This window comes from Balaenoptera borealis, assembly GCF_965194805.1.
Source record: "Balaenoptera borealis genome assembly, chromosome: 3".
Taxonomy (NCBI): domain Eukaryota; kingdom Metazoa; phylum Chordata; class Mammalia; order Artiodactyla; family Balaenopteridae; genus Balaenoptera; species Balaenoptera borealis.
Window position 1 is genome coordinate 54487117 of NC_138866.1, and position 27450 is coordinate 54514566.

The 27450-nt window shown below is 36.5% G+C and overlaps 1 protein-coding gene across 1 annotated transcript in view; it reads left to right on the plus strand.

Annotated features, from left to right (window-relative positions):
• Nucleotides 1-13330, plus strand: part of FSCB (fibrous sheath CABYR binding protein) — a 358126-nt gene extending 344796 nt beyond the window's left edge. The window contains 5 exon segments of the mRNA XM_082383832.1: nucleotides 3-265; nucleotides 269-310; nucleotides 314-375; nucleotides 377-886; nucleotides 889-13330. Of these exon segments, the coding sequence (XP_082239958.1) occupies nucleotides 3-265; nucleotides 269-310; nucleotides 314-375; nucleotides 377-886; nucleotides 889-1669 (1658 nt within the window). The 3' untranslated portion in view covers nucleotides 1670-13330.
• Nucleotides 13331-27450: the final 14120 nt, after the last annotated feature.

Consider the following 27450-nt stretch of genomic DNA (forward strand, 5'->3'; position numbering starts at 1 on the left):
GGACAAGAGGGAACGTGTACATGATATGACTGATACATCTCTGCAGACAGAAACTACTGCAGAAGAGAAAAAAGAAGAAATCCAGTCAGTTTGTGAAACAGTGGTACCTGAAGAAAAGCCAGCTGCTATTGGAGAAGCAGCCCCTGAATTTCCAGAGAGTGTTCAGGAAGTAGAAATTCCACCAAGCAGACACTCAATTCAACTTAAAACAGACAGATCTCAGCAGACCAGTTGTACTGGAGACTGGACAATGATGAACATTCCTTAAAAAGGAAAAGTAGACAAGGAAGAGCAGACATACTTTAGTGAATAAGAAATAGTGGTTATTGGCTGGGCAAGTAATGCTTTTTCAAAGTCAAAGGAAGGTGCAGAAACGTAAATCCTCAGGAAAGATTTTTGTTTTTGAACATCCTGAATTTCAACCCACAACAAGTAACAACGAAGGAATTAGGCAGCAAAGTATTAACAGAGCTTTATCTATTCCACCAACCAAAAAAGATGCTCCAGTACTTTTAGAGGATGGGAAAGATGTTCCAGCTGAAGTACAGCCTCCTGCTGCAGAAGAGATCTCTGCTGAAGTGCAACTCCCACTAGCTGAGGAGATTACTGCAGAAGAGGTTTCTGCTGAAGTTCAGCCTCCGGCATCTGAAGAGGCTTCTGTTGAAGTACAGCCTTCCCCAGCAGAAGAGCCTCCTGAAGATGAGGCCCCTGCTAAAGTAGAGCCCACCTCAGCTGAAGAGGCTCTTTTAAAAGAGCTTCCTGCTGAAGTTCAGCCTCCAGCAGCTGAAGACGCTCCTACACAAGAGGTCCCAGAACTTCAAAGTTCACCAGCAGGGAGTCCCCTGCAGAAGAGGCCCCAGCTGAAGTTGAGTCTCCTCCAGCTGAGGTGGCCTCTGCTGAGCTTCAGTCTCTACCAGCTGAGGAGGCCCCTGCAGAAGAGGTCCCAGAAGTTCAGTCTCTACCAGCTGAGGAGACCCCTGCAGAAGAGGCCCCAGAAGAAGTTCAGTCTGCACAAGCTGAGAATGCCCCTGCAGAGAAGTCCTCTGCCAACATTCAGTCTCCACCCACTGAGGAGACCTCTGCAGAAGAGGTCCCAGAAGAAGTTCAGTCTCTGCCAGCTGAGGACACCCCTGCAGAAGAGGCCTCCGCCAAAGTTCAGCCTCCACCAGCAGAGGAGGCCCCTGCAGAAGAGGCCTCCGCCAAAGTTCAGTCTCCACCAGCTGAGAAGACCCTTGCAGAAGAGGCTGCAGCTGAACTTCAACCTCTGCCAGCAGAGGAGCCTTCTGCAGAGGAGGCCCCTGCTGAATTTCAGCCTCCATCAACTGAAGAAACTACTTCGGAAATGTTCTCTGTTGACAAACAGTCTTCACTAGCTGAAGCGTCCTTTATTACACAGATCTCTATAAAAGAAACCTCTGCTGAAGTTCTGCTTCAACCATCTGAGCAAACACCTGCAGATGAAGCTCTGGTAGAGAATGTGTCTATGGTTTATCAGTCTCCCCAGGCAGCGGACATCCTGGTGGTAAAATTAGGATCAGGGGTTTTGGAAGATAAGCCAAAATCTGAAGAGCCTTTAGAATGGGATGCAGTTCCTGAAGATTCATCTGATACCAAGAATGAAGAGGTTTCTATTAAAATAAAGGGTGTCATCCATATAGAACTGGAATAGGGGCCTCCTCCTCAGCTGTAGTCAGGTCTTAACTAAGCTAGCAATCAAGATAGGCAGCTCTGGGAAGTACATACTTTAGAAAAGGGTAGGTGCTTGCAGGTAACTTTGTGAAGAGGGGAGTGAAAGGAAATCCTAAGATGTGGACTGCAGTTTGGAAAATGAGCAATAACAACTAGTGATTTAAAATTACTGTGCTATTTTTATTCAAATCTAAAGTGTATAAAATATCTATTTTGAAATGGAGTAAGTTTATAATTGAAATAATTAAAATATACTTTCTACACTAAACCCTGTTGATAAGGGTAAAATATTCTCTACAACCATTTTGTTTTTTTCTCTACATGTAGCTTGTAGTGGAAAAGACATATTCTTTTCTGCAGTTCTCTCATCTACTTTAAATTCCCTGAGTTTCAGTCACACATCTAAAGTCATGGAGTGTTTTCTTTCTCCTTATTATAATTCATCATATCTCTTATTCTCTTTTCATTTGATTCCTTCCGAGGAAAGCATTTTTTTCCTGTTTTCACTCCAATCTTCTTGAACATTTTACATTTCACTGTCTGGATAAGGACACATTTTCTTTGTAAAAATCTTCATTTCAATGAAGGTAACTATGGATGAAGTATTTAAAAAGGTGTGTAATCATAAAGAAAAATATACTGAGATGGCCTTGAGGGCATATTCCTATTTAGCTTTTTTTTCTTCCAATTTTATTGAGATATAATTGACATACAGCACTGTATAAGCTTAAAGTGTACAGCATGAGGATCTGACTTACATACATCATGAAATGATTACCACAATAAGTTTAGTGAATGCCCATCACCTCATAAAGATATAACATTTAAAAAAAGAAAAAAATTTTTTCCTTGTGATGAGAGCTCAGGATTTATTTTCTTAGCAACTTCCATAAATAATATACAGCAATGTTAATTATATCATGTACTTTATGTCCCTGGTACTTATAACTGGAAGTTTGTAGTTTTGATCTTCTTCATCTAGTTTCCCCTTACCCCACATTCAGCCTCTGGTAACCAGAAATCTGATCTCTGTTTCTAATCAGTTTGTGTGTTTGTTTGTTTGGGTGGCTTTGAAATATAACTGACTTACAAGACTATGTTAGTTCTTGGTATACAACATAGTGATTCAATATTTCTATACATTATAAAATGATCACCACGGTAAGTCTAGTTACCATCTGTTACCATACAAAGATATAACATAATTATTGACTATATACCCCACACTGTGCATTTCATACCTGTGACTCATTTATTTTATACCTGGAAGTTTGTACCTGTTAATCTCCCTCACCTATTTCTCTCATTCCCCCAATACCCTCCCCTCTGGCAACCACCTGTTTGTTCTCTGCATCTATAACTCTGTTTTTGTTTTGTTTGTTCATTTTTTAAAAAATTCTTTTATTTTTAATTGAGATATAGTTGATGCACAATATTATATGTTTCAGATGTACAATATACTGATTCACAGTTTTTAAAGGTTATAGTCAATTTATAGTTATTATAAAATATTGGCTATATTCCCTGCATTGTACAACATATCCCTGTAGCTTATTTTATCCATAGTAGTTTGTACGTCTTAATCCCCCACCCTTATCTTGTCCCTCTGCACTTCCTTCTCCCCACTGGTAACCAATAGTGTGTTCTCAACATTTGTGAGTTTTCCTTTTTTGTTATATTCACTAGTCTGTTTTATTTTTTAGATTCCACATACAAGTGATCATACAATTTTGTCTTTCTCTGACTTATTTCATTTAGCATAATACCCTACAAGTCCATCCATGTTGCTGCAAATGGCAAAAATTTTATATGTATGTAACACATCTTTATCCATTCATCTGTTGATGGACATTGAGGTTGCTTCCATATCTTGGCAATTATAAATACTGCTACTACGAAAATTGGAGTGCATGTATCTTTTTGAATTAGTGTTTTTGTTTTTTCAGACATATACCCAGGAATGGAATGGCTGGGTCATATGGTAGCTCTATTTGCAGTTCTTAAGAAACCTTCAAAATGTTTTCCACAGTGGCCGCACCAATTTACATTCCCACCAACAATGTATGATTGTTCCCGTTTCTCCACATCCTCGCCAACATTTGTTATTTGTGTTCTTTTTGATGATAGCCATTCTGACAGGTGTGAGGTGATATCTCATTGTGGTTTTGATTTGCATTTCCCTTGATTAGCAATGTTCAGTATCTTTTCATGTGCCTGTTGGCCCTTTGCACGTCCTCTTTAAAAAAAAATGTCTATTCAGTTCTTCTGTCCATTTTTCAATCAGGCTGTTTGTTTTTTTGATGTTGAGTTGTATGAGCTGTTTATATATATATAGGATATTAACCCCTTATTGGTCATATCACTTGAAAATATTTTCTCCCAATCAATAAGTTGTCTTTTCATTTAATCAATGGTTTCCTTTGCTATGCAAAAGTTTTTAAGTTTTATTAGGTCCCATTTGTTTATTTTTGCTTTTATTCCCTTTGCTTTAGGAGACAGATCCAAAAAATATATTGCTACAACTTATGTCAAAGAGTGGTCTGCCTTTGTTTTCTTCTAGGAGTTTTATGGTTTCCAGTCTTACATTTAGGTCTTTAATCCATTTCGAGTTTATTTTTTGTATGTGGTGATAGAAAATGTTCTAATTTCATTCTTTTACATGCATCTGTTCAGTTTTCCCAGAAATCACTTATTGAAGAGACTGTCTTTTCTCCATTGTATATTCTTGCCTCCTTTGTAGTAGATTAATTGACCATAAGTGTGTGGGTTTATTTCTGGGTTCTATATTCTGTTCCAAGGATCTATGTGTCTGTTTTTGTGTCAGTACCATACTGTTTTGATGACTGTAGCTTTGTAGTACAGTCTGAAATCAGGGAACATGTTTCCTTCAGCTATGTTCTTTTTTCTCAAGATTGTTTTAGCTATTTGAAGTCTTTTGTGTGTCCATATAAATATTAGAATTATTTGTTCTAGTTCAGTGAAAAATGCCCTTGGGGATTGCATTGAAACTTTAAATTGCCTTGGGTAGTATGGTAATTTTAACAATATTAATTCTTTCAATTTATGAGCATAGTATATCTTTCCATCTGTTTGTGTTATCTTTCATTTATTTTTATCAGTGTCTTATAGTTTACCAAGTCCAGGTTTTTACCTCCTTAGGAAGGTTTATTCCTAAGTATTTTATTCTTTTTGATGCAACTGTGAATGAAATTGCTTCCTTTATTTATCTTTCTTATAGTTCATTGTTAGTATACAGAAATGCAGCAGATTTATATATATAAATTTTGTATGCTGCCACTTTACCAGGTTCATTGATGAGCTCTAGTAATTTTCTTGTGGCATCTTTAGGATTTTCTATGTGTAGTATCATGTCATCTGCAAACAGTGACAGTATTACTTCTTCCTTTCCAACTTGGATTACTTCTATTTCTTTTTCTTGTCTGATTGTTATGGATAGGACTTCCAATGCTATGTTGAGTAAAATTGGGGAAATTGAGCATCCTTGTTTTGTTCCTGATCTTAGAGGAAATGCATTCAGCTTTTCACCATTGAGTATGATGTTATCTGTGGGCTTGTCATATATGGCCTTTATTATATTGAGGTATGTTCCCTCTATACCTTCTTTGTTGAGAGTTTTTAACATGAATGGATGGTGAATTTTGTTTGAAGCTCTTTCTGCATCTATTGAGGTAATGATATGATATTTTTCCTTCAACTTGTTAATATGGTGTATTACATGGACTGTTCTGTGAATATTGAACCATCTTTGCAACCTCAGGATAAATCTCCTATTTATTTTAAATTTTATTTCAACTTAGAATGTGATGAGTCCTTTGGAAGCCTGGCTTATGTTTTTTGTACTCTAAACTTTGATGAAGAGAAACTTATAATAAAGTTAAATTACTATAGTATAAGCTATTAACATTTTTAAAGAGTAATTATGGATTATTTTAAGATGTCTGTTATTAAAGGTTGTCTTGGTTTCTATGGTTATGGCAACTTTTTGGAAAATGTTTTGTCTAGCTACAATTCAGTTGCAATGTGCTGAAGTATTGAGATGATTCTCTTAAAAATGTTTAATTTGGTTACTGTATTTATGTGTTCAGTGAAAACTCTAGATTGATAATTCCAAAACTTGTTGCATTTTCATGTCCGTTAATTGTGGGATTTTTCATATTCTTTATTACATCTATAACTAAGAGCATGTGACACTTTTAAGTGAGTTTCTCATAGTTTTATAAAAATTTATATAAGCACTAACTTTTTTCATACTTGCCAGATTTGAGATTGAGAAACATTATTCTAGACTGCTTGAAAATAAGGTTTGATTTTTGGTATTTCCAAGACCTTTTTATTTTATTATTATTTTTTTTTTGCAGTAACACTATTTTTTCCAAAAGAATTTTCATCTCCCACAGATTTACTTAGAATACCTAACAGATCTCACGTTAGGAAATTACCATCTTAGCTGAAATTACTGATGCTATTTCTACTGTCAAGTGCTAAAAAAAAGGCTTTCCCATCATTTCCATATTTTATCTACTATTCTTTACTCATATCTTTCTTGATAAAGTAGTAAAGAGGCTGCAATACAGCCTAATTTTCTTTGTAGAATATTTCTGATTATCTGAACATTTCAGCGACTGAGAGTACCTGATTTGCCTGTCACAACATCAGATTCACTGTACCATGGGAAGTGTGAATACATTCAGGAAGAATTGAAATTTGTTGTTGAGGATGTTGACTGAGATGCAAAGTTTCCTTGGTCCAGCTGGACACTGCCACTGTATTAGAGATTATGTCTGTCCTGTTAACTAAATGTTTTTTCAGTTTCCAGCATAATGTCTGGTATATTTGCTGAATCCATGAAATGTTTACCAGCCAGGTGGTCTCTTGAATTTTCAGTCTCTGTACTTGTAATATGAGGACATGGAGACAGAATCAGTTATGATCCTCTCTTAATATACTTTTTTTTCCTTTTTAAAAAATTTTTATTTCATATTGGAGTAGAGTTGATTTACAATGTTGTGCTAGTTTCAGGTGTACAGCAAAGAGATTCAGTTATACATATACATATATTTATTCTTTTTTCAGATTCTTTTCCCATATACATTACTACAGAGTATTGAGTAGAGTTCCCTGTGCTATACAGTAGGTACTTGTTGATTATTTTATATATTGTAGCATGTATATGTTAATCTCTAACTTCTAATTTATCCCTCCCCCTTTCCGCTTTGGTAACCATAAGTTTGTTTTCTAAGTCTGTGAGTCTGTTTCTGTTTTTTAAGTAAGTTCATTTGTATCTTTTTTTTAGATTCCATGTATAAGTGATATCATATGATATTTGTCTTTCTCTGTCTGACTTCATTTAGTATGATAATCTAGTCCATCCATGTTGCTGCAAGTGACATTATTTCATTCTTTTTTATGGCTGAGTAATATTCTATTGTATATATGTACCATGTCTGCTTTATCCATTGACCAGGTGGCTCTGGCCTCAGGAAGACTTTAGGCTGCCTGTTTGCTGATGGGTGGGGCTGTGTTCCTGCCCTGTTGGTTGTTTGTCCTGAGGAGTCCTAGCACTGGAGCCTACAGTATATTGGGTGGGGGCCAGGTCTTGGTGTCAAAATGACGGCCTCTGGGAGAGCTCATGCCAATGAGTACTCCCCAGTATGTCCGCCACCAGTGTCTTTGTCCTCACAGTGAGCCACAGCTGGCCTGTACCTCACCAGGAGACCATCCAAGACCAGCAGGTAAGTCTGGCCCAGGGTCCTATGTAGTCACTGCTTTTTGCCTGGGTCCCACTGTGCATGAGATCTTGTGTGCACCCTCCAGGGGTGGAGTTTCTCTTTCCCCCAGTCCTGTGGAGTTCCTGCAGTCAAACCCCGCTGGCCTTCAAAGCCAAATACTCTGGGGTCTCATCCTCCTGATTCCAGACCCCATAGACTGGGGAGCCTGATGTGGGGCTCAGAACTCTCCTTCCTGTGGAAGAAACTCTGTGATATAATTATCTTCCTGTTTGTGGGTTGCTCATCTGGTGGGTATAGGATTTGATTGCATCGTGGATGCGACCCTCCTACTGTCTCATTGTGGCTTCTTTGTCTTTGGATGTAGAATATATTTTTTGGTAGGTTCCAGTCTTTTTCATTGACAGTTGTTCAGCAGTTAGTTGTGATTTTGGTGTTTTCGTGAGAGGAGGCAAGCTCAAGTCCTTCTACTCCACTATCTTGTTTCCAACCTCTAAGATCTTTTTATTTTGTGTTTTCTGAAATACTTAAAATCCAGTAACACTTCTTTTTCTAAATTAGAAGAGTTTAAAAATGTTTATTTTAGTTTTTTTACTGTGACTTCTTTTCTTAAAACAGTTTTTTATTTGCTTTTTTTCCCTCCAGATTTATTGAGATATAATTGTCATATAACATTGTATAAGTTTAATGTGTACAATGTGCTAATTTGATACATGTCATTTTGTGAAATAATTGCAACAATAAGGTTAGTTAATACATCTATCTCACATAATTATAATTTTTTTTTTGGGTGGTGAGACAATTTAAGATCTACTCTCTTAGGAATTTCAAGTATATTTTGCAGTATTGTTAACTATACTCAACAGTTTGTCCATTAGATCTCCAGAACTTATTCATCTTATAACTGAAAGTTTTACTCTTTAACCAACATCTCCCATTTCTTCTACCCCCCTAACCCCTAGCAATCGCCATTCCACTCTCTGTTATTATGAATTTGTAGATTCTACATATCAGTGATATCATAAAATACCTGTCTTTTGTGTCTGACTTATTCCACTTAGCATAATGACCTCAGGTACGGCCATGTTGTTAAAAATGGCAGAATGTCCTTCTTTTTGAAGGCTGAATAATATTTCATTGTGTGTGTGTGTGTGTGTGTGTGTGTGTGTGTGTATATATATCACATCTTCTTTATCCATTCATTCATTAATGTACATTATACATATATATCACATCTTCTTTATCCATTCATTCATTAATGGATATTTAGGGTGTTTCTGGCTACTGTGAAAAATGCTGCAATGAACATGGGAATATAGATATTTCCTCAAGATAATAATTTTGTTTCCTTTGGATATGTACCCAGAAGCAGGATTGCTGGATCATATGGTAGTTCTATTTTTAATTTCTTGAAGAACTTCCATACAATTTTCATAATGACTGTACCAGTCTATGCTCCCAACAGTGTAAAAGGGTTTTCTTTTCACATCCTTTCCAGCATTTGTTATTACTTGCCTTTTTGATAATAAACATTCTAACATGTATGAGGTGATATCTCATTGTGGTTTTAATGTGCATTCCCTGATGATTAGTGATGTTGAGCACGTTTTCATGTACCTTTTGGCCATTTGTATGTCTTCTATAAAAAAAAACTATTTAGGACCTTTGTCCATTTTAATTGGGTTATTAGGCTTTTTGCTATTGAGTTATTTGAGTTCCTTGTATATTTTGGATATTAACTTGTCATAAGACATGTGCTTTGCAAATATTTTCTCCCATTCCACAGGTTGCCTTTTCATTTTGTTGATGGTTTCTTTTGCTGTGCAGGAGCTTTTAATTTGATGTAGTCCCACTCGTTTATTTTTGTTTTTGCTGTCAAATTCAAAAAATCATTGCCAAGACCATTGCCAAGGAGCTTAACCTCTTTTTGTCTAGGAGTTTTATGGTTTCTGGTCTTATGTTCAAGTCTTTATTTTGAGTTAATTTTTGCATATGTTGTAAGATAAGGGTCTAGTTTCATCATTTTGTGTGTGAGTATACAATTTTCCCAACACTTTATTGAAAAGACTATCATTTCTTCATTGTGTATTCTTGGTACCTTTATTGAAAATTACTTAACCATATATGCATTGGTTTATTTCTGGGCTCTTTATTCCATTGATCTGTGTGTTTGTTTTAATGCCAATAACATACTGTTTTGATTACTATAGCTTTGTAGTACAGTTTGAAATTAGGAAGTGTGATGCTTCCATGTTTGTTCTCCTTTCTTAAGGTTGTTTTGGCTATTCATGGTCTTCTGTGGTTCCATATGAATTTTAGGATTGTTTTTTCTATTTCTGTGAAAAATGCCATTGCAATTTTGATAGGGATTGTATTAAATCTATAGATGGTTTTGGGTAGTAAGAATTTTTTAACAATATTAATTTTCCCCCTTCATGAACATGGAATATCTTTCCATTTATTTATGTCTTCTTTAATTTCTTTCATCAATGTCTTATAGTTTTCAGTTTACAGGTCTTTCATCTCTATGATTAATTTATTCCTGAATATTTTACTTTTTTGGATGATATTGTAGATGGGATTGTTTTCTTAATTTTTGTTTCCAGTAGTTTGTTGTTAGTGTGTAGAAATTCAACTGATTTTTGTATGTTCATTTTGTACCCTGCAACTCTACTGGGTCTATTTATTCTAACAGTTTTTTGGTGGAGTCTGCAGGGTTTTCTATGTAAAATATCATGTCATTTACAAACAGACAATTTTACTTCTTTCATTTCAATTGGATGCCTTTTATTTATTTCTCTTGTCTGACTACTCTGGCTAGGACTTCAAGAATGTTGAATAAAAGTGGTGAGAGTGGGTATCCCTGTCTTTTTCGTGATGTTATATGAAAAGTTTCAGTTTTTTATTTTTAAATATGATGTTAGCTTTGGACTTGCCATATATGGCCTTTATTATGATGAAGTATGTTTCTTCTATACCCAATTTGCTGAGAGTTTTTACCATGAAAGGATGTTGATTTTGTCAAATGCTTTTTCTGCATCTTTTGAGATGATCATATGATTAAAAATTGCTTATTTTTTTTTTGCTATAGGTCTCTGGAACTCATGAATACAAAGCTTTTTGGCTTTCAGAGCTAGTCCACCCTCTGGTGGCAGCCTTAAAAATTGGAGCACTTGATGTATGATCCAAACACTTCACTCCTCAGGAAGAGGCTGGGAGTTGGAGATTCTCTCCTAATTGTATGGCATCATAAATGGGGATAGGATTTATGGCAAGAGTGTATCTCAGACTTTACTATTTGTTTTTAGTATTTTCTCATTAACCTGTTGTGTAGGCATCACTCAGCTAGTTTCTGAATTTCTCTCAGAGCAAGTTGCTCTATGTGTAGGTGTATAATTCTTGCATCTATGGGAAGAGAAAAATTCAGGAACTTCCTATGTCACCATCTTGGTCCAGACCCTAATTTGGACTTTTGCTGAGGAAAACCCCTGTGGGAAAGTTTTACTTAAAAATTCTGTTTCTTTAACAGATGTAGAGTTATTTGTGTTATCCATTATAACATTTCTTTTTATCTTTTTTTATGTTCATAGAATCTGTAATGATATTCTTTCTCTAAGTATGGTATAATTATTGGTACCTATACCAATAAATACTGATAACTGGTGTCTTCTCTCTCTCTCTCTCTTTTTTTCCCAAGTCAATCTGTGTTGAGGTTTATCAGTTTTCTTGATCTTCTCAAAGAATCATCTTTTGGCTTCATTGATTTCCATATATACATATATTCTAGGATTGGTGTAAGTTCCTCCTTGTATGTTTTGTAGAATTCCGCAGTGAAGCTATCTGGTCTTGGACTTTTCTTTGCAGGGAGTTTCTATTCTTTCTTTCTTTCTTTCTTTTTTTATTACAGATTTGATTTCACTTCTCGTGATCAGTCTGGTCAAAAATTATCTACTTCTTCTTGTTTCAGTTTTGGTGGGCTGTTTGTTACTAGAAACTTGTCCATTTTTTCTAGGTTGTCCAATTTGTTGGCATATAATTATTCATAGTTTTCTCTTACAGTTTTTTTTTTGTGTGTGTGTATTTCTATGGTATCAGTTGTTGCGTCTCCTTTTTCATTTCTTATTTTCTTATTTGAGTCCTCTCACTTTTCTTCTTGGTGAGCCTGGCCAGAGGTTTGTTGATTTTGTTTACCCTTTCAAAGAACCATCTCTTGGTTTTATTGATTTTTTTCATTTTTTAAATATCTATTTTATTTATTTCTTCTCTGATCTTTATTATTTCCTTCCTTCTGCTGACTTTAGGTTTTGTTTGTCCTTTTTCTAATTCTTTTAGGTGGTAGGTTAGGTTGTTTATTTGAAATTTTTCTTGTTTTTTGAGGAAAGCCTATATTGCTATTAACTTCCCTCTGAGAACTGCTTTTGCTGCATCCTATAGATTTTGTATGGTGTGTGTTTCATTGTCATTTGTCTCAAGGTATTTTTAATTTTCCTCTGATTTCATCATTGAGCCATAGGTTTTTAGTAGCATGTTGTTTAGGCTCCATGTAATCTTTTGTTTGTTTGTTTGTTTTGTTTTTCTCACTTCTCTTTCTGTGGTTGATTTCTAGTTTCATACCATTGTGGTCAGAAAAGATGCTTAAAATAATTTCTATCCTCTTAAATATGTTGAGGCTTGTTTTGTGTCCTAGTATGTGGTCAATCCTAGAGAATGTTCCATGTGCACTTGAAAAGAATGTGTATTCTGGGTTTTTTTGGATGTAATGTCCTGAAAATATCAATTAAGTCTAACTGTTCTAGTGCATCATTTTGGATCTTTGTTGCCTTATTGATTTTCTGTGTGGAAGACCTCTCCATTAATATGAGTGGGGTGTTAAAGTGTCCTACTATTATTGTATGCCCATGAATTTCTCCCTTTATGTCTGTTAGTGTTTGTTTTATGTATTTAGGTGCTCCTATATTGGGTGCATATATATTGAGTATAATATCCTCTTCTTGTATTGATCCTTTTATCATTTTAGTAGAGTCCTTCTTTATCTTTCTTTATGGCTTTTGTTTTAAAGTCTGGTTTGTCTGATAGTATTGCTACCCTCACTTTCTTGTCATTTCCGTTTGCATGAAATATGTTTTCTCATCCCCTCACTTTCACCCTATGTGTGTTCTTTGCCCTAAAGTGGGTCTTTATAGGCAGCATATTGTAAGCTCTTGTTTTTTCCAATCTGACACTCTATGTCTTTTGATTGGAGCATTTCTTTTATTGAAATTTCAGGTAATTACTGGTAGATACAAATTTATTGCCATTTCAAACCTTGTTTTCCAGTTGATTTTGTATTTTTTCTTTGTCTCTTTCTTTTTATTTTTGTTTTTCCTTTTGTGGTTTGATGGTTTTCTTCTGTATTATGCTTATGTTCCCTTCTTTTTGGTTTTTGTTAATCTATTGTATGTTTTCGATTTGTGGTTACCCTGTTTTTCAATTATGTTAGCCCATTACTGTATCTACTTGCTTTAGACTGATAGTCATACAGGCTCAAACATATTCTAGAAAAAAAATCTACATCTTTTTACTCTCCTCCTCCACATTTTATGATTTTGATGTCCTCTTTTACATCTTCATTTTTATTCTTTTGCCGTTCATTGTAGTTATCATCACTTTCACAATTTGTTTTTAATTTTTTTATTTTTTAATCTGTGTACTGGCTTAAGTGATTTACTTTCCAATTGTGATTTTCTCTTTCCTATAGATTCTTGCTTCTTCTCTATTTAGAGAAGACCTTTCAATATTACTTTTAGACTAGGTTTAGTATTGTTGTATTCTTTTAGTTTTTGCTTGTCTGAGAAATTCTTTATCTATCCTTCTGTTCTAAATGATAATCTTGATGGGTAGAGTATCCTAGGTTGCAGGTTGCCCTTCTGGCCTGCAACTTTTCTGTAAAGAAATCAGCTGATAGCCTTATGGAACCCTTACAGGGGTTCCCTTTTAACTAACTCTTTTTCTCTTGCTGCCTTTAGAATTGTGTCTTTAACTTTTGCCATTTTAACTATAGTATGTCTTGATGTAGGTCTGTTTGAGTTCATCTTGTTTGGACTCTCTGGGCTTCCTGTTCCTGGATATCTGTTTCCTTCTTTAGGTTTGGGAAGTTTTCAGCCATAATTTTTCAAATACATTTTCAATCCCTTATTCTCTTTCTTCCTCTCTGGGATCCCTACTATGCATAGACTGTCATGCTTTATATTATTCCATCGGTCTTGTATATTGCTTTCATTTTTTTTTTTTGTCTTTCTGTCTTCTTTTCTAACTGAGTAATTTCCATTATTCTATCTTCCAGATCACTTATTCATGCTTCTGCATTATTCAGTTTGCTATTTATAGCCTTTAGCTCAGCTTTCCTCTCAGTAAATGAGTTTTCTAATTTTACTTGGTTCCTCTTTATAGTTCCTAGTTCCTTTTTACAATAATCTGCATTTCTATCAATAGCCTTTCTTGATTCCTTCATTGTTTTTGAACTCAGTGTCTATTAGACTGAAGAGGTCTGTTTCATCATTTGTTCTTTCAAGGGAATTCTCTTGATCTTTTAATTGGGACTGGTTCCTCTGCTTCTTCATTTCACTTATTTTTTTCTGACTCTATGTGTTTAGGAGAAACAGTTATCTACTGTGGTCTTCGAGGGCTGTTTTTATGTGGGAGCTTCCCTGTGTAGCCTGCGTGTGTCTAATATTTTTGGTACACGGGCTCTTTTTGGTAGGGATGCCTGCTGCATTTTTCCTCAGTGTGTGCTGGCCGTTGTCCCTCTGATAGAGGGTGTGACTGGTGTGGTGACTATCACCTGCACTGGATATTGAGAGGGGCTTCCTCTTTGCTCCATGGTTGTCTAAGTCTTATCAGGGTTGGCTCCCCAGCTGTTGGAGTAGAAGCCCCCAGATTCGTTTCTGAGCTGCAGTGTGAGGTAGGCAGGACTGGAGCACTCCTGCTGGGAGAGGGGCCACTGAGTATTCCTCTGCAGGAGCTGTCCACTAGGGAGTGTGCTCTGTGGTGTTGCCTGTCACCCATTGTGTGGGCTGAGAAAGTACACTGTTGTTGGCACCGCCCTCAACCCCATTTCAGCCATGGAAATGCATGCAGTAGGCCCTAGTGTCCTTCAGGTGCTGTATTCAGAAAGCTACCTGTGTAGATCCATAAGCACAGATCCACTGAAGTGAGGTACCAGGACCATAGTAGTCATGCACCTGGACCCACCTTGGGAGCTATAGAAGCAGCCCAGACCATGACCCTGCCTCCATGTGCACCTTTAAAGCCCACAGCTGCTAATGCTGGACCTGCCTCAGCCACAGGCTCAGATGTCCCATAGGTGCTGAGTTTACAAGGGCCCCAGTGGTGGGGTCATAAATCTGTGAATTGCACAGCCATGGGGAGAGAGCTCAGATTTCAGCCTTGCTTCCTAAATTGTGTATCCCTTAGGGATCAGCTCGTATTTTCAGCCCTGCCTCCATGTGTGGGCAACGCGCAAGCACTTGCATGTTCCCAGAACTTGTAGAGGTGGAGCTGTGCCCATTGTGAGCAAGAATGAGGCTGCTCTGGTGGGCCCTGCCCTTTCCTTTGAGTGCTTGCATTAACAATGAGGCTTCAATGGTGGACCTGGGCTCCTTCCTGCACACACACCCCCGGTTGAGGCTTGGACCATACTCCAGTCCCTTCAGGCTTCAGCCAACCCCAGTTGTTTCCCTGTGTCTGTCCTCTGAAGCCTGAATTTCAGCACCCAGCCCCTGCATACACCAGCAGACACATGTCTCAGGCTGGGGAGTGCAGGGAGGTGGCATGGACCCTTTGTTCTGGTCTCTCTCTGTTCTGCCTCCTGCAAGCTGGGTGCTGCACTCTCCTCTGAGCCTCTGAAGCTCCCTTTCTGTCTCAGCTCATGTTCCCACCAGTGAAGGGGATTCCCAGAGTGAGGGAACCTTTCCTCTTTCATAGCTCTTTCCCAGGGTGCAAGGTCCCATCCCAATTCCTTTTTTCTTTTTCTTTCATCATTCCTGGTTATGTGGTGATCTTTCTTGTAATTTTGGTTTTATGATATCTTCTGCCAATGTTCAGCAGGTATTCTGTGAGAAGTATTCCACATGTAAATTTATTTTTGATGTATTTGTGGAAGGAGGTGAGCTCAATGTCCTTCTATTCTGCCATCTTGATCTGGCCCCTCAGAGCAGATCCCAAGGGTTCTCTGTGAAGTCAACTACACATAATTGAACTGGCAAGACTAGACACATCTCTGTGAATGTGAAGGTGTTATTGTCTCCTTTCACAATAGCATATAAATAAAATTTTTAAATTTAGTAATAAACTCTTGGTTATTAGAATGGCAGTTTAATTCAATACAAGAAACTTCTTTGGAAATACTTTTTTTCTGTTAGGTTTTATCACAGGATTCACATGTGTAATCCCACTTATGCCTAGAAAAAGACTGAAGGAATTGTTATGTGGTTGAAATGGCTAATATTATTGTTGATTTGGCTAGACTATAGTACCCATTATTTAATCAAATACTTATCCAAGTGTTGTGATGATATTTTGTAGATGTACATAACAGCTGTAATAAATTGACTTTAAGTAAAGGAGACTACCTTTGATAATGTGGGTAAGTCTTACCCAATCAGTTGAAGGGGATTAAGAGCAAAAATAGAAGTTTCATGGTAAGGACATTTTCCCTCAAGACTGAAGCTTCAGTGCCTGCCTAGGTTTTCAGTCTCAGCCTCCCCTGCAAATTTTGGGCTCAATACTGAAACATCAATGCCTGCCAGCCTACTCTATGATTTTAAACTTGCCAGCTCCACTTTCATGGGAGGCAATTCCTTAAAATAATTATCTTTATACATATACATGTAGTTATGATAAAAGGTACCGTATATATTGGGCTGGCCAAAAGGTTCGTTCGGGTAACATCTGGAAAACCCCGAATGAACTTTTTAGCCAGCCCAATATCTATCTATCTATCTATCTATCTATCTATCTATCTATCTATCTATCTATTTATCTATCTCCTATTCTGTTTCTCTGGAGAGCTCTGACTGATATATTGGTTAACTTGGAGTTTGGGATTATGGGTATCATTTTTACTTTTTACTTTGCTATTAACCACATTGTCCTCAGTGAACATGTATTACTGTTTAAGTAAAAGAACATAAATTTTGTTTGATAGCTCTCCAACCATTTAGAAACTGCTAAGAAATTCTGAAAATTAAAATCCAAAAATAAAGGGACAACATGATTTCTGCAGTGAGAAATTATAACTTTTGGCTCTGCTAGAGAGATTTTTGCATACAAAGTTGGACCAGCCCCAAACTATGTATTTGGAGTTTTAAACAAATCTTGATATTTTTTTCCCTAGCTAAAGCTGGTTTAAAAATGTCATCATGGGAATTGAGGATCAGAAAACTATGGCAAACTCTACGACTATGTGTTTGAACTGGCATAGAGACCAAAAAACAAACAAACACCAAAACAAAAACAACAAAAAATAAAAGCAAATAAAAAGAAGACATGCAGTATCCAAATAATGTCACGGAATAAATCATATTACCATATTACTGGCTCATTTCCTTTACTTTTGAGGTTTTTGAACTAACAGATGAGGAAATGTGTTAGACTTAGCGTATCCTGACATCAGGATTTGATGAGATTTCTTTTGATGACTGGAAAATATGGAGAACTCTGGGCTGGATATGACTTGATTGAGATGTTACATTATTGAGCTTACATGATAAAGTCTTGAATTAATACACTTTTTGGGGGGGTGAAAGGGAAATGGATTTGAGGTTTATTATGGAGACAAATAATGGCACTCACTCACTTACTGGATGTCAGTATCAGTGCAGAAAGGGGCATTTCACATAATTTCTAGTTTGGAAATTTAGGGATCAATATATGCGTATTCGAGTCACTAAAATAGGAAAATAGATACAGAAACACATGTTGGGGAAGAGGAGTTAGAGGCGACAATTTTAGATTTGGATATTCTGATTTTTAGGCACTTGTCAGACACACAGATGGAGATATTTAGTAGGCAGCAAAAAAAATGTCTTCTATAGCTCAGGAAACACCCAAATGCCCCATATGATGAGTAACAGCCACATTTAGGTCTAAGCAGGTGTCAAGAATTTTAGTTGTAGTAAAGAAGAGGATATTAGTTATCTTAGGGATGAAAATTATTGAATTATTGAGGAATAGTTTCAAAATGGGAGAGACTGGGTATATTTATATGGTAAGGGAAAGATGCTGGTAGATAGGAATATGTTGAAGCTATGTCTGAGGGTGTAATAAAAGAGGACATAATAAAAAAGGAAAAGAAAGCTATATCAGAGAGCACAATGATAAAGAATAGCTGAGGGAATGATAGTCAGAGCACCAGATTAACGTAAATAAATGTCTTAGAGGACTTCTTCTAAGACGTGAATAAATAAGGAGTAAGTATAGATGTTGGGGAGCAAGGAGTTAAAGCAGCAAGACTGTGATTCATTTCTGCCCTGTTTACCAGGCTGATGAATCTGAGGGAAAGAAAAGAAGGCAACTGACCTGGTCTCATCTCCTTATAAACATGGTAACTTGTCCTTTGTGTAAATAGACTAATATATATTTTTCAGGAAGAGAGTCCTTATTTATGGAATGCCCTTTATAGGCTGTCCCTGGCTTAAAATTGCTTATGGAAATGCATCTGGGATTTATGGATTTATGAGGCACAGATCATGAAAAATGTCAAATAAGTTCTACAGTTCTCTGGAGTATAAAATGGAGATGTTTCATAAAATGGAGATGTTTCATAATTGGACCCTCCTGATTATATAAGGTGAGCCACAGGCATCACTTAGAGACCTCATGTATTCTTCTTGGTCAAACGGCTCCTGTCCAACATGGAAAGGAAGGGCCTGGGGAGCCACACAGGGTATACAAAACTTCTCCCTCTTTGTGCTTCTTGATTGTTTATGTGCTTGACAACAAAGGAAGCTCATCCAAGTTTCATTGTTCAGGTTTTTATCAGGGGCTCCATTACATTGGCACAATTAACTGATTGATTGATCACCCATGTGTTTGATCTCAGATGCTAGGTTGCAGATGCCACATGACCCAAATCTCACACCCTAAAACCGGGCTGGTCTTTCTGGCATAGCCAGTCCCCATACTAAGGCTGTTGGGTGTGGCCAGCCCCTGCCCTAAACAAAGATACCTCTATCAGGTATGTCATAGATTGTGTCCCAAAAGTTGAGTGCAAAGTCCAGACCTCTCTTTGGGCAAAGCCTAATTCTTTACTACACATATTTGAGCAGTGGAAACCTATTTATAGAGACTGAGTTTGACATGTATGTGTGTAAATTATTGAGGACTCACTATGCTTCTGATGTTTTCACACATATTCTTTTTTAAAATCCTTACATCAATTTATAATATAAGCAATAGTATCAGAGGGTCACAAGCACAATGATTTGACCTTATATGTTGTATTATTATTACTATTTTAATTTTTTAAAATTTAAACTTAATTTTAAAGTCTTCCTATTTAAATAGTAGTAGAATTTGCCTGTTATTATGCAACAGATGACGTCAATCCAAAGTCTTCCATTTACTAAGACCAATATTTCTCCTATCCCATCCATCATTCAACTAAAAAATTTAATTTTCAAATTAAAAAAAATTAAATTTAACTTAAAATTCTAAATTACATGAGTAACCTGATCCAAATCACACAGCTAGTACGTAATAAGCCAGGTTTCAAACCTAACTCGTTAGGTCCCATGATTTCCCATTATTCCAAAGCTGTATGATGTCATGGCAGGTAGTAATCATAAGACCCTGGAATTGGCTTAAAGACAAAAATAGCCTTTGGAAAATATTTCCATTGAATTTGGGAGACTCAATAAATGCTTGGAAACGCTTCTGGCAGCCTGTCATGATAAAGGAAATTGAGAAGCATGTTGTTTTTGTGTCTAAAATGGAAGTCCATGTGGCAAACCAGAAAATTTGTTTCGGCTAATGGTTCGCGACTTTCTTGTTCATTGAATAGACTGTTTTACCATCTGAGTTTGAAAAAATATGGGTCATGATGGTCCCTTTATTAAAAGAGCACGGTCTTACTGACTTCCTAACTGCCAAGAATAAATTTTTGTACTTCCACTGACACACACAATAACATTAGGAAGATTATTCTAGTTTATATCAGTATTACAGAACATTTCTTCTAAATCTAAAAACTACTAGAACTTAGAGAACCATTTGTGACTTTTAAAAAACCCTTGGTCCTGCTATTTAAATAATGATAAAATTTGCTTATTACTTGTCAGGCCAAAATCTATTTCTTTTTACAAGAGCATTGTCCTTGTCTCCTATCCTCCACATAAACTATGATTATTATCTCCTTGTATAGTTTTGTAGTTAAAATTATTAAAATTATTATGGCCTATCAGTCCTAGTAGCTGTTGAGTGACTTGAATAGTTTTAAGACATGCACAAAAGAGGTTTATTAATGGGCAGATAATTCCTCTAGATTAAGCTGAAAAAAATCAACCATATCACAGTAGTCCCCAAATATCTTAGATCATAAACAATACTGTTGGAAACCTTCCTGGTGGCATGCAAACTGCGCCTCTTTGAAACATCTAATTCTGTAAGTCCCATTTATCATAGCCTTTTTAAGAAATAGTTTTCTCAGATAAGCAGGGCTCACTGAACACTGCCACAGGCAAAAGGAGTACATTTGGTATTAATATTAAGGTAGTAATAATAATACCTTATGTTGCATAATTCTTTGCATTTTTCAGAATGTTTTCAAATATATCTAGTCAACAAGAAAAAACAGCAAAAAGTTATCACTCAGACTTTTAAGCTGGTTGTCTTTGATGCCTTTTTCAGTGTACTGTGGTTGTTTCAATGTAGGGATATTTCAGAGAAAAATGTGTTTGGCCTCCTGAAGAGATATTCATTGTAGTTACCAGAAAACTTGTGCTTTGTATCCCAAATCACAAAATTTTCCTGAGTTCTATTTGTCTCTCACCAGTAAGGAAGAAATTCAGAAAGAAGGAAATATGTAGCCAACAATATCAGTGATAAAATGGAGAGGTGGTCAGTGTAGAATCCTTCCCTTAGCAGTGGCTTTTAAATTCTGGTTTGGGAATCAGATCCACTTGAATTATATAGGACTCTTACTAAAAGGCATCTGTATTCTATCAAGCTCGTGTTTACTCATAATTTTATTACAAGAACAAAAGGGAGAAAATAATTCTTTAAGACATTATTGTAGGATGTCCAGAAAACCAGAAAAACAAATGCAACACTACTATCTTTCATTATACAGTTTTTTTTTAAAAAAACAAAACCAAGGAATTTCAAGGGTTTTATTCATATCCTCATCAATCTTCACAATGTTCCTATAAGTCAGGTAGGTGGTGAGAATTACTATTAAGAGGAGAAGAAATTTAACACATTTATTCATTGCAAGAAAAAGACACATGGAGACAAGAGACTTGCAGTAAGAGTACTTTAGTTTGAAATATTACACATAATAACAGGGAATAAAGAATTATTCAAGGGAGGAAAAAATTAAATCTAACTTGTAATATGGAAATGTTTTCTCATAAGTGAAAATAGAAAATAAATCATAATGAAGATTAAAAATAGAAAAATTCATGACACTTCAGCTAAATTCAATAAACATTTATTGAATGCCTAATGAATTTAAACTTTAATCATTTTCTTTTTCTAGTTATGTTGAAAAATTCTGTTTCTTAAGTGCCAAGTATTAAAAATATTTTAAAAATTCTGAAGAAGTTTCCCTGAAAATATAAGCAGTATATGAAAATGAGCTTTAATAAAGATTCTGGTTGCAAGTGGTTGTAAGGAAGGAGAAGCAATAACAGTTCTTAGGACCTCTGCTGAAGCGTTGCATAAATCATAAAAGAGAAAACAAACACAGGGATAACCTCTGTACCTAAGTACGGACTATGGAAAAGTGTTAAATGATGGATCACGGTTAGCTATTCATTTTCACCATGCACAAAATAAAAGGAAAAAAAAATTAAGCCATAACATGAGGAATTTTTAGTTGATACTTGGAAAGATTTCCCAACAATAATCATTGCCTAATGCAAGCCTGCCTTGGCCTTTTATTAAGGTAGGTTTTGGAACATTTTTTAAACAAGAAAGAAGGTAGGGATAAAAGGGTATATAACTCCTAGGGTCCTTAGCCTTAGTCTGTGTGTGTGTGTGTGTGTGTGTGTGTGGGTGTGTGTATTTTAAACTATTTTCTAAGAGATTTTTCAGTTCATTGTTTAATTCCATTAATTCATGGATTGCTGTTCTTGTCAACTTATTTCTTCAATTTTTCTGAGTCCAGGAGTCTAGGAAAAAATCTAGGAAAATGTTGTCATATTAAAGTTTGCTGTTCCTGCCAATCAAAATTGTGTCCAAAACAATTAATTGAAGATGGAAAATCAATTACTCAATATGTATCATGTACCTGTTGTGAGATGTCTCCAAATTTTAAAGTAGGCCAAGATGCCTTCCCTGTATGTCTGTTAGAAGCCCAAAGCTGTTCAAGCCTGCTGGTTCCTGACTGTCAGGGAAAAAGGTTTTCCAGCTGATAGTGACTTGATCATGTGGTAGTATATATCACTTCCAGAAGCATATAGATTTTTAAGAGAAGTTGATGAATAAGGCAATACTTAACCTAAAAGAAACAAGCTCTAAAATTTCAGCCAGAGGGAGAAGGGAAGTCATTATATATATATATATATTTTAAAATATTTATTTATTTATTTATTTATTTTTGGCTGTGTTGGGTCCTCATTTCTGCGCGAGGGCTTTCTCTAGTTGTGGCAAGCGGGGGTCACTCTTCATCGCGGTGCGCGGGCCTCTCACTGTCGCGGCCTCTCTTGTTGCGGAGCACAGGCTCCAGACGTGCAGGCTCAGTAATTGTGGCTCACGGGCCCAGCTGCTCCGTGGCATGTGGGATCTTCCCAGACCAGGGCTCGAACCCGTGTCCCCCTGCATTGGCAGGCAGATTCTTAACCACTGCGCCACCAGGGAAGCCCGGGAAGTCATTATATTGACAGAAGTTCTTTTTTTTTTTTTTTAACATCTTTATTGAAGTATAATTGCTTCACAATGGTGTGTTAGTTTCTGCTTTATAACAAAGTGAATCAGCTACACATATACACACGTTCCCATATCTCCTCCCTCCCGCATCTCCCTCCCTCCCACCCTCCCCATCCCACCCCCCCCCCAGGCGGTCACAAAGAACCGAGCTGATCTCCCTGTGCTATGCGGCTGCTTTCCACTAGCTATCTATTTTACATTTGGTAGTGTATATATGTCCATGATACTCTCTCACCCTGTCACATCTCACCCCTCCCCCTCCCCATATCCTCAAGTCCATTCTTCAGTAGGTGTGTGTCTTTATTCCCATCTTGCCATTAGGTTCTTCATGACTTTTTTTTTTTTTCTTAGATTCCATATATATGTGTTAGCATACTGTATTTGTTTTTCTCTTTCTGACTTACTTCACTCTGTATGACAGACTCTAACTCCATCCACCTCATTACAAATACCTCCATTTCATTTCTTTTTGTGGCTGAGTAATATTCCATTGTATATATGTGCCACCTCTTCTTTATCCATTCATCCGATGATGGACACTTAGGTTGCTTCCATGTCCTGGCTATTGTAAATAGAGCTGCAATGAACATTTTGGTACATGACTCTTTTTGAATTATGGTTTTCTCAGGGTATATACCCAGTAGTGGGATTGCTGGGTCATATGGTAGTTCTAATTTTAGTTTTTTAAGGAACCTCCATACTGTTCTCCATAGCGGCTGTATCAATTTACTTTCCCACCAATAGTACAAGAGTGTTCCCTTTTCTCCACACCCTCTCCAGCATTTATTGTTTCTAGATTTTTTGATGATGGCCATTCTGACCGGTGCGAGATGATACCTCATTGTAGTTTTGATTTGCATTTCTCTAATGATTAATGATGTTGAGCATTCTTTCATGTGTCTGCTGGCCATCTGTATATCTTCTTTGGAGAAATGTCTATTTAGGTCTTCTGCCCATTTTTGGATTGGGTTGTTTGTTTTTTTGTTATTGAGCTGCATGAGCTGCTTGTAAATCTTGGAGATTAATCCTTTGTCAGTTGCTTCATTTGCAGATATTTTCTCCCATTCTGATGGTTGTCTTTTGGTCCTGTTTATGGTTTCCTTTGCTGTGCAAAAGCTTTTAAGTTTCATTAGGTCCCATTTGTTTATTTGTGTTTTTATTTCCATTTCTCTAGGAGCTGGGTCAAAAAGGATCTTGCTGTGATTTATGTCATAGAGTGTTCTGCCTATGTTTTCCTCTAAGAGTTTGATAGTGTCTGGCTTTACACTTAGGTCTTTAATCCATTTTGAGTTTATTTTTGTGTATGGTGTCAGGGAGTGTTCTAATTTCATACTTTTACATGTACCTGTCCAATTTTCCCAGCACCACTTATTGAAGAGGCTGTCTTTTCTCCACTGTATATGCTTGCCTCTTTTATCAAAGATAAGGTGACCATATGTGCGTGGGTCTATCTCTGGGCTTTCTATCCTGTTCCATTGATCTATATTTCTGTTTTTGTGCCAGTACCAAACTGTCTTGATTACTGTAGCTTTATAATATAATCTGAAGTCAGGGAGCCTGATTCCTCCAGCTCCATTTTTCGTTCTCAAGATTGCTTTGGCTATTCGGGGTCTTTTATGTCTCCATACAAATTGTGAAATTTTTTGTTCTAGTTCTGTGAAAAATGCCAGTGGTAGTTTGATAGGGATTGCAGTGAATCTGTAGATTGCTTTGGGTAGTAGAGTCATTTTCACAATGTTGATTCTTCCAATCCAAGAACATGGTATATCTCTCCATCTATTTGTATCATCTTTAATTTCTTTCATCAGTGTCCTATAATTTTCTGCATACAGGTCTTTTGTCTCCTTAGGTAGGTTTATTCCTAGATATTTTATTCTTTTTGTTGCAATGGTAAACGGGAGTGTTTTCTTAATTTCACTTTCAGATTTTTCATCATTAGTATATAGGAATGCAAGAGATTTCTGTGCATTAGTTTTGTATCCTGCTACTTTACCAAATTCATTGATTAGCTCTAGTAGTTTTCTGGTAGCAGTGTTATGATCCTCTATGTATAGTATCATGCCATCTGCAGTGACAGCTTTACTTCTTCTTTTCCGATTTGGATTCCTTTTATTTCTTTTTCTTCTCTGATTACTGTGGCTAACTCTTCCAAAACTATGTTGAATAATAGTGGTGAGAGTGGGCAACCTTGTCTTGTTCCTGATCTTAGTGGAAATGGTTTCAGTTTTTCACCATTGAGGACAATGTTGGCTGTGGGTTTGTCATATATGGCCTTTATTATGTTGAGGAAAGTTCCCTCTGTGCCTACTTTCTGCAGGGCTTTTATCATAAATGGGTGTTGAATTTTGTCGAAAGCTTTCTCTGTATCTATTGAGATGATCATATGGTTTTTCTCCTTCAATTTGTTAATATGATGTATCACGTTGATTGATTTGCGTATATTGAAGAATCCTTGCATTCCTGGAATAAACCCCACTTGATCATGGTGTATAATCCTTTTAATGTGCTGTTGGATTCTGTTTGCTAGTATTTTGTTGAGGATTTTTGCATCTATGTTCATCAGTGATATTGGCCTGTAGCTTTCTTTCTTTGTGACATCTTTGTCTGGTTTTGGTATCAGGGTGATGGTGGCCTCGTAGAATGAGTTTGGGAGTGTTCCTCCCTCTGCAATATTTTGGAAGAGTTTGAGAAGGATAGGTGTTAGCTCTTCTCTAAATGTTTGATCGAATTCGCCTGTGAAGCCATCTGGTCCTGGGCTTTTGTTTGTTGGAAGGTTTTTAATCACAGTTTCAATTTCAGTGCTTGTGATTGGTCTGTTCATATTTTCTATTTCTTCCTGGTTCAGTCTCGGCAGTTTGTGCATTTCTAAGAATCTGTCCATTTCTTCCAGGTTGTCCATTTTATTGGCATAGAGTTGCTTGTAGTAATCTCTCATGATCGTTTGTATTTCTGCAGTGTCAGTGGTTACTTCTCCTTTTTCATTTCTAATTCTATGGATTTGAGTCTTCTCCCTTTTTCTCTTGATGAGTCTGGCTAATGGTTTATCAATTTTGTTTATCTTCTCGAAGAACCAGCTTTTAGTTTCATTGATTTTTGCTATTGTTTCCTTCATTGCTTTTTCATTTATTTCTGATCTGATCTTTATGATTTCTTTCCTTCTGCTAGCTTTGGGGTTTTTTGCTCTTCTTTCTCTAATTGCTTTAGGTGCAAGGTTAGGTTGTTTATTCGAGATGTTTCCTGTTTCTTGATGTAGGCTTGTATTGCTATAAACTTCCCTCTTAGCACTGCTTTTGCTGCATCCCATAGGTTTTGGGTCATCGTGTCTCCATTGTCATTTGTTTCTAGGTATTTTTTGATTTCCCCTTTGATTTCTTCAGTGATCACTTCGTTATTAAGTAGTGTATTGTGTAGCCTCCATGTGTTTGTATTTTTTACAGATCTTTTCCTGTAATTGATATCTAGTCTCATAGCGTTGTGGTCGGAAAAGATACTTGATACGATTTCAATTTTCTTAAATTTACCAAGGCTTGATTTGTGACCCAAGATATGATCTATCCTGGAGAATGTTCCATGAGCACTTGAGAAAAATGTGTATTCTGTTGTTTTTGGGTGGAATGTCCTATAAATATCAATTAAGTCCATCTTGTTTAATGTATCATTTAAAGCTTGTGTTTCCTTATTTATTTTCATTTTGGATGATCTGTCCACTGGTGAAAGTGGGGTGTTAAAGTCCCCTACTATGATTGTGTTGCTGTCGATTTCCCCTTTTATGGCTGTTAGTATTTGCCTTATGTATTGAGGTGCTCCTATGTTGGGTGCATAAATATTTACAATTGTTATATCTTCTTCTTGGATCGATCCCTTGATCATTATATAGTGTCCTTCTTTGTTTCTTGTAACAGTCTTTATTTTAAAGTCTATTTTGTCTGATATGAGAATTGCTACTCCAGCTTTCTTTTGATTTCCATTTGCATGGACTATCTTTTTCCATCCCCTCACTTTCAGTCTGTATGTGTCTCTAGGTCTGAAGTGGGTCTCTTGTAGACAGCATATATATGGGTCTTGCTTTTGTATCCATTCAGCCACCCTGTGTCTTTTGGTGGGAGCATTTAATCCATTTACATTTAAGGTAATTATCGATATGTATGTTCCTATTCCCATTTTCTTAAATGTTTTGTGTTTTTTATTGTAGGTGTTTTCCTTCTCTTGTGTTTCTTGCCTAGAGAAGTTCCTTTAGCATTTGTTGTAAAGCTGGTTTGGTGGTGCTGAACTCTCTCAGCTTTTGCTTTTCTGTAAAGGTTTTAATTTCTCCATCAAATCTGAATGAAATCCTTGCTGGGTAGAGTAACCTTGGTTGTAGGTTTTTCTCCTTCATGACTTTAAGTATATCCTGCCACTCCCTTCTGGCTTGCAGAGTTTCTGCTGAAAGATCAGCTGTTAACCTTATGGGGATTCCCTTGTGTGTTATTTGTTGTTTTTCCCTTGCTGCTTTTAATATGTTTTCTTTATATTTAATTTTTAATAGTTTGATTAATATGTGTCTTGGCGTGTTTCTCCTTGGATTTATCCTGTATGGGACTCTCTGTGCTTCCAGGACTTGATTAACTATTTCCTTTCCCATATTAGGGAACTTTTCAACTATAATCTCTTCAAATATTTTCTCAGTCCCTTTCTTTTTCTCTTCTTCTTCTGACAGAAGTTCTTTTAATCACACCATGGAAGTGACTACCTGTGCTTAAGATAGGCATAGGAGCAAGATATAATAAAACAGGAAATTGATAAGGTTACCAGAAGTAAATGACTGGAAAGAGTGAAAGAAATCACAAAAGGAAAAGAAAGCTGAGGACAGAGAGGTGAACTTGTTATGGAGAAGAGAGATAAAGAGAAT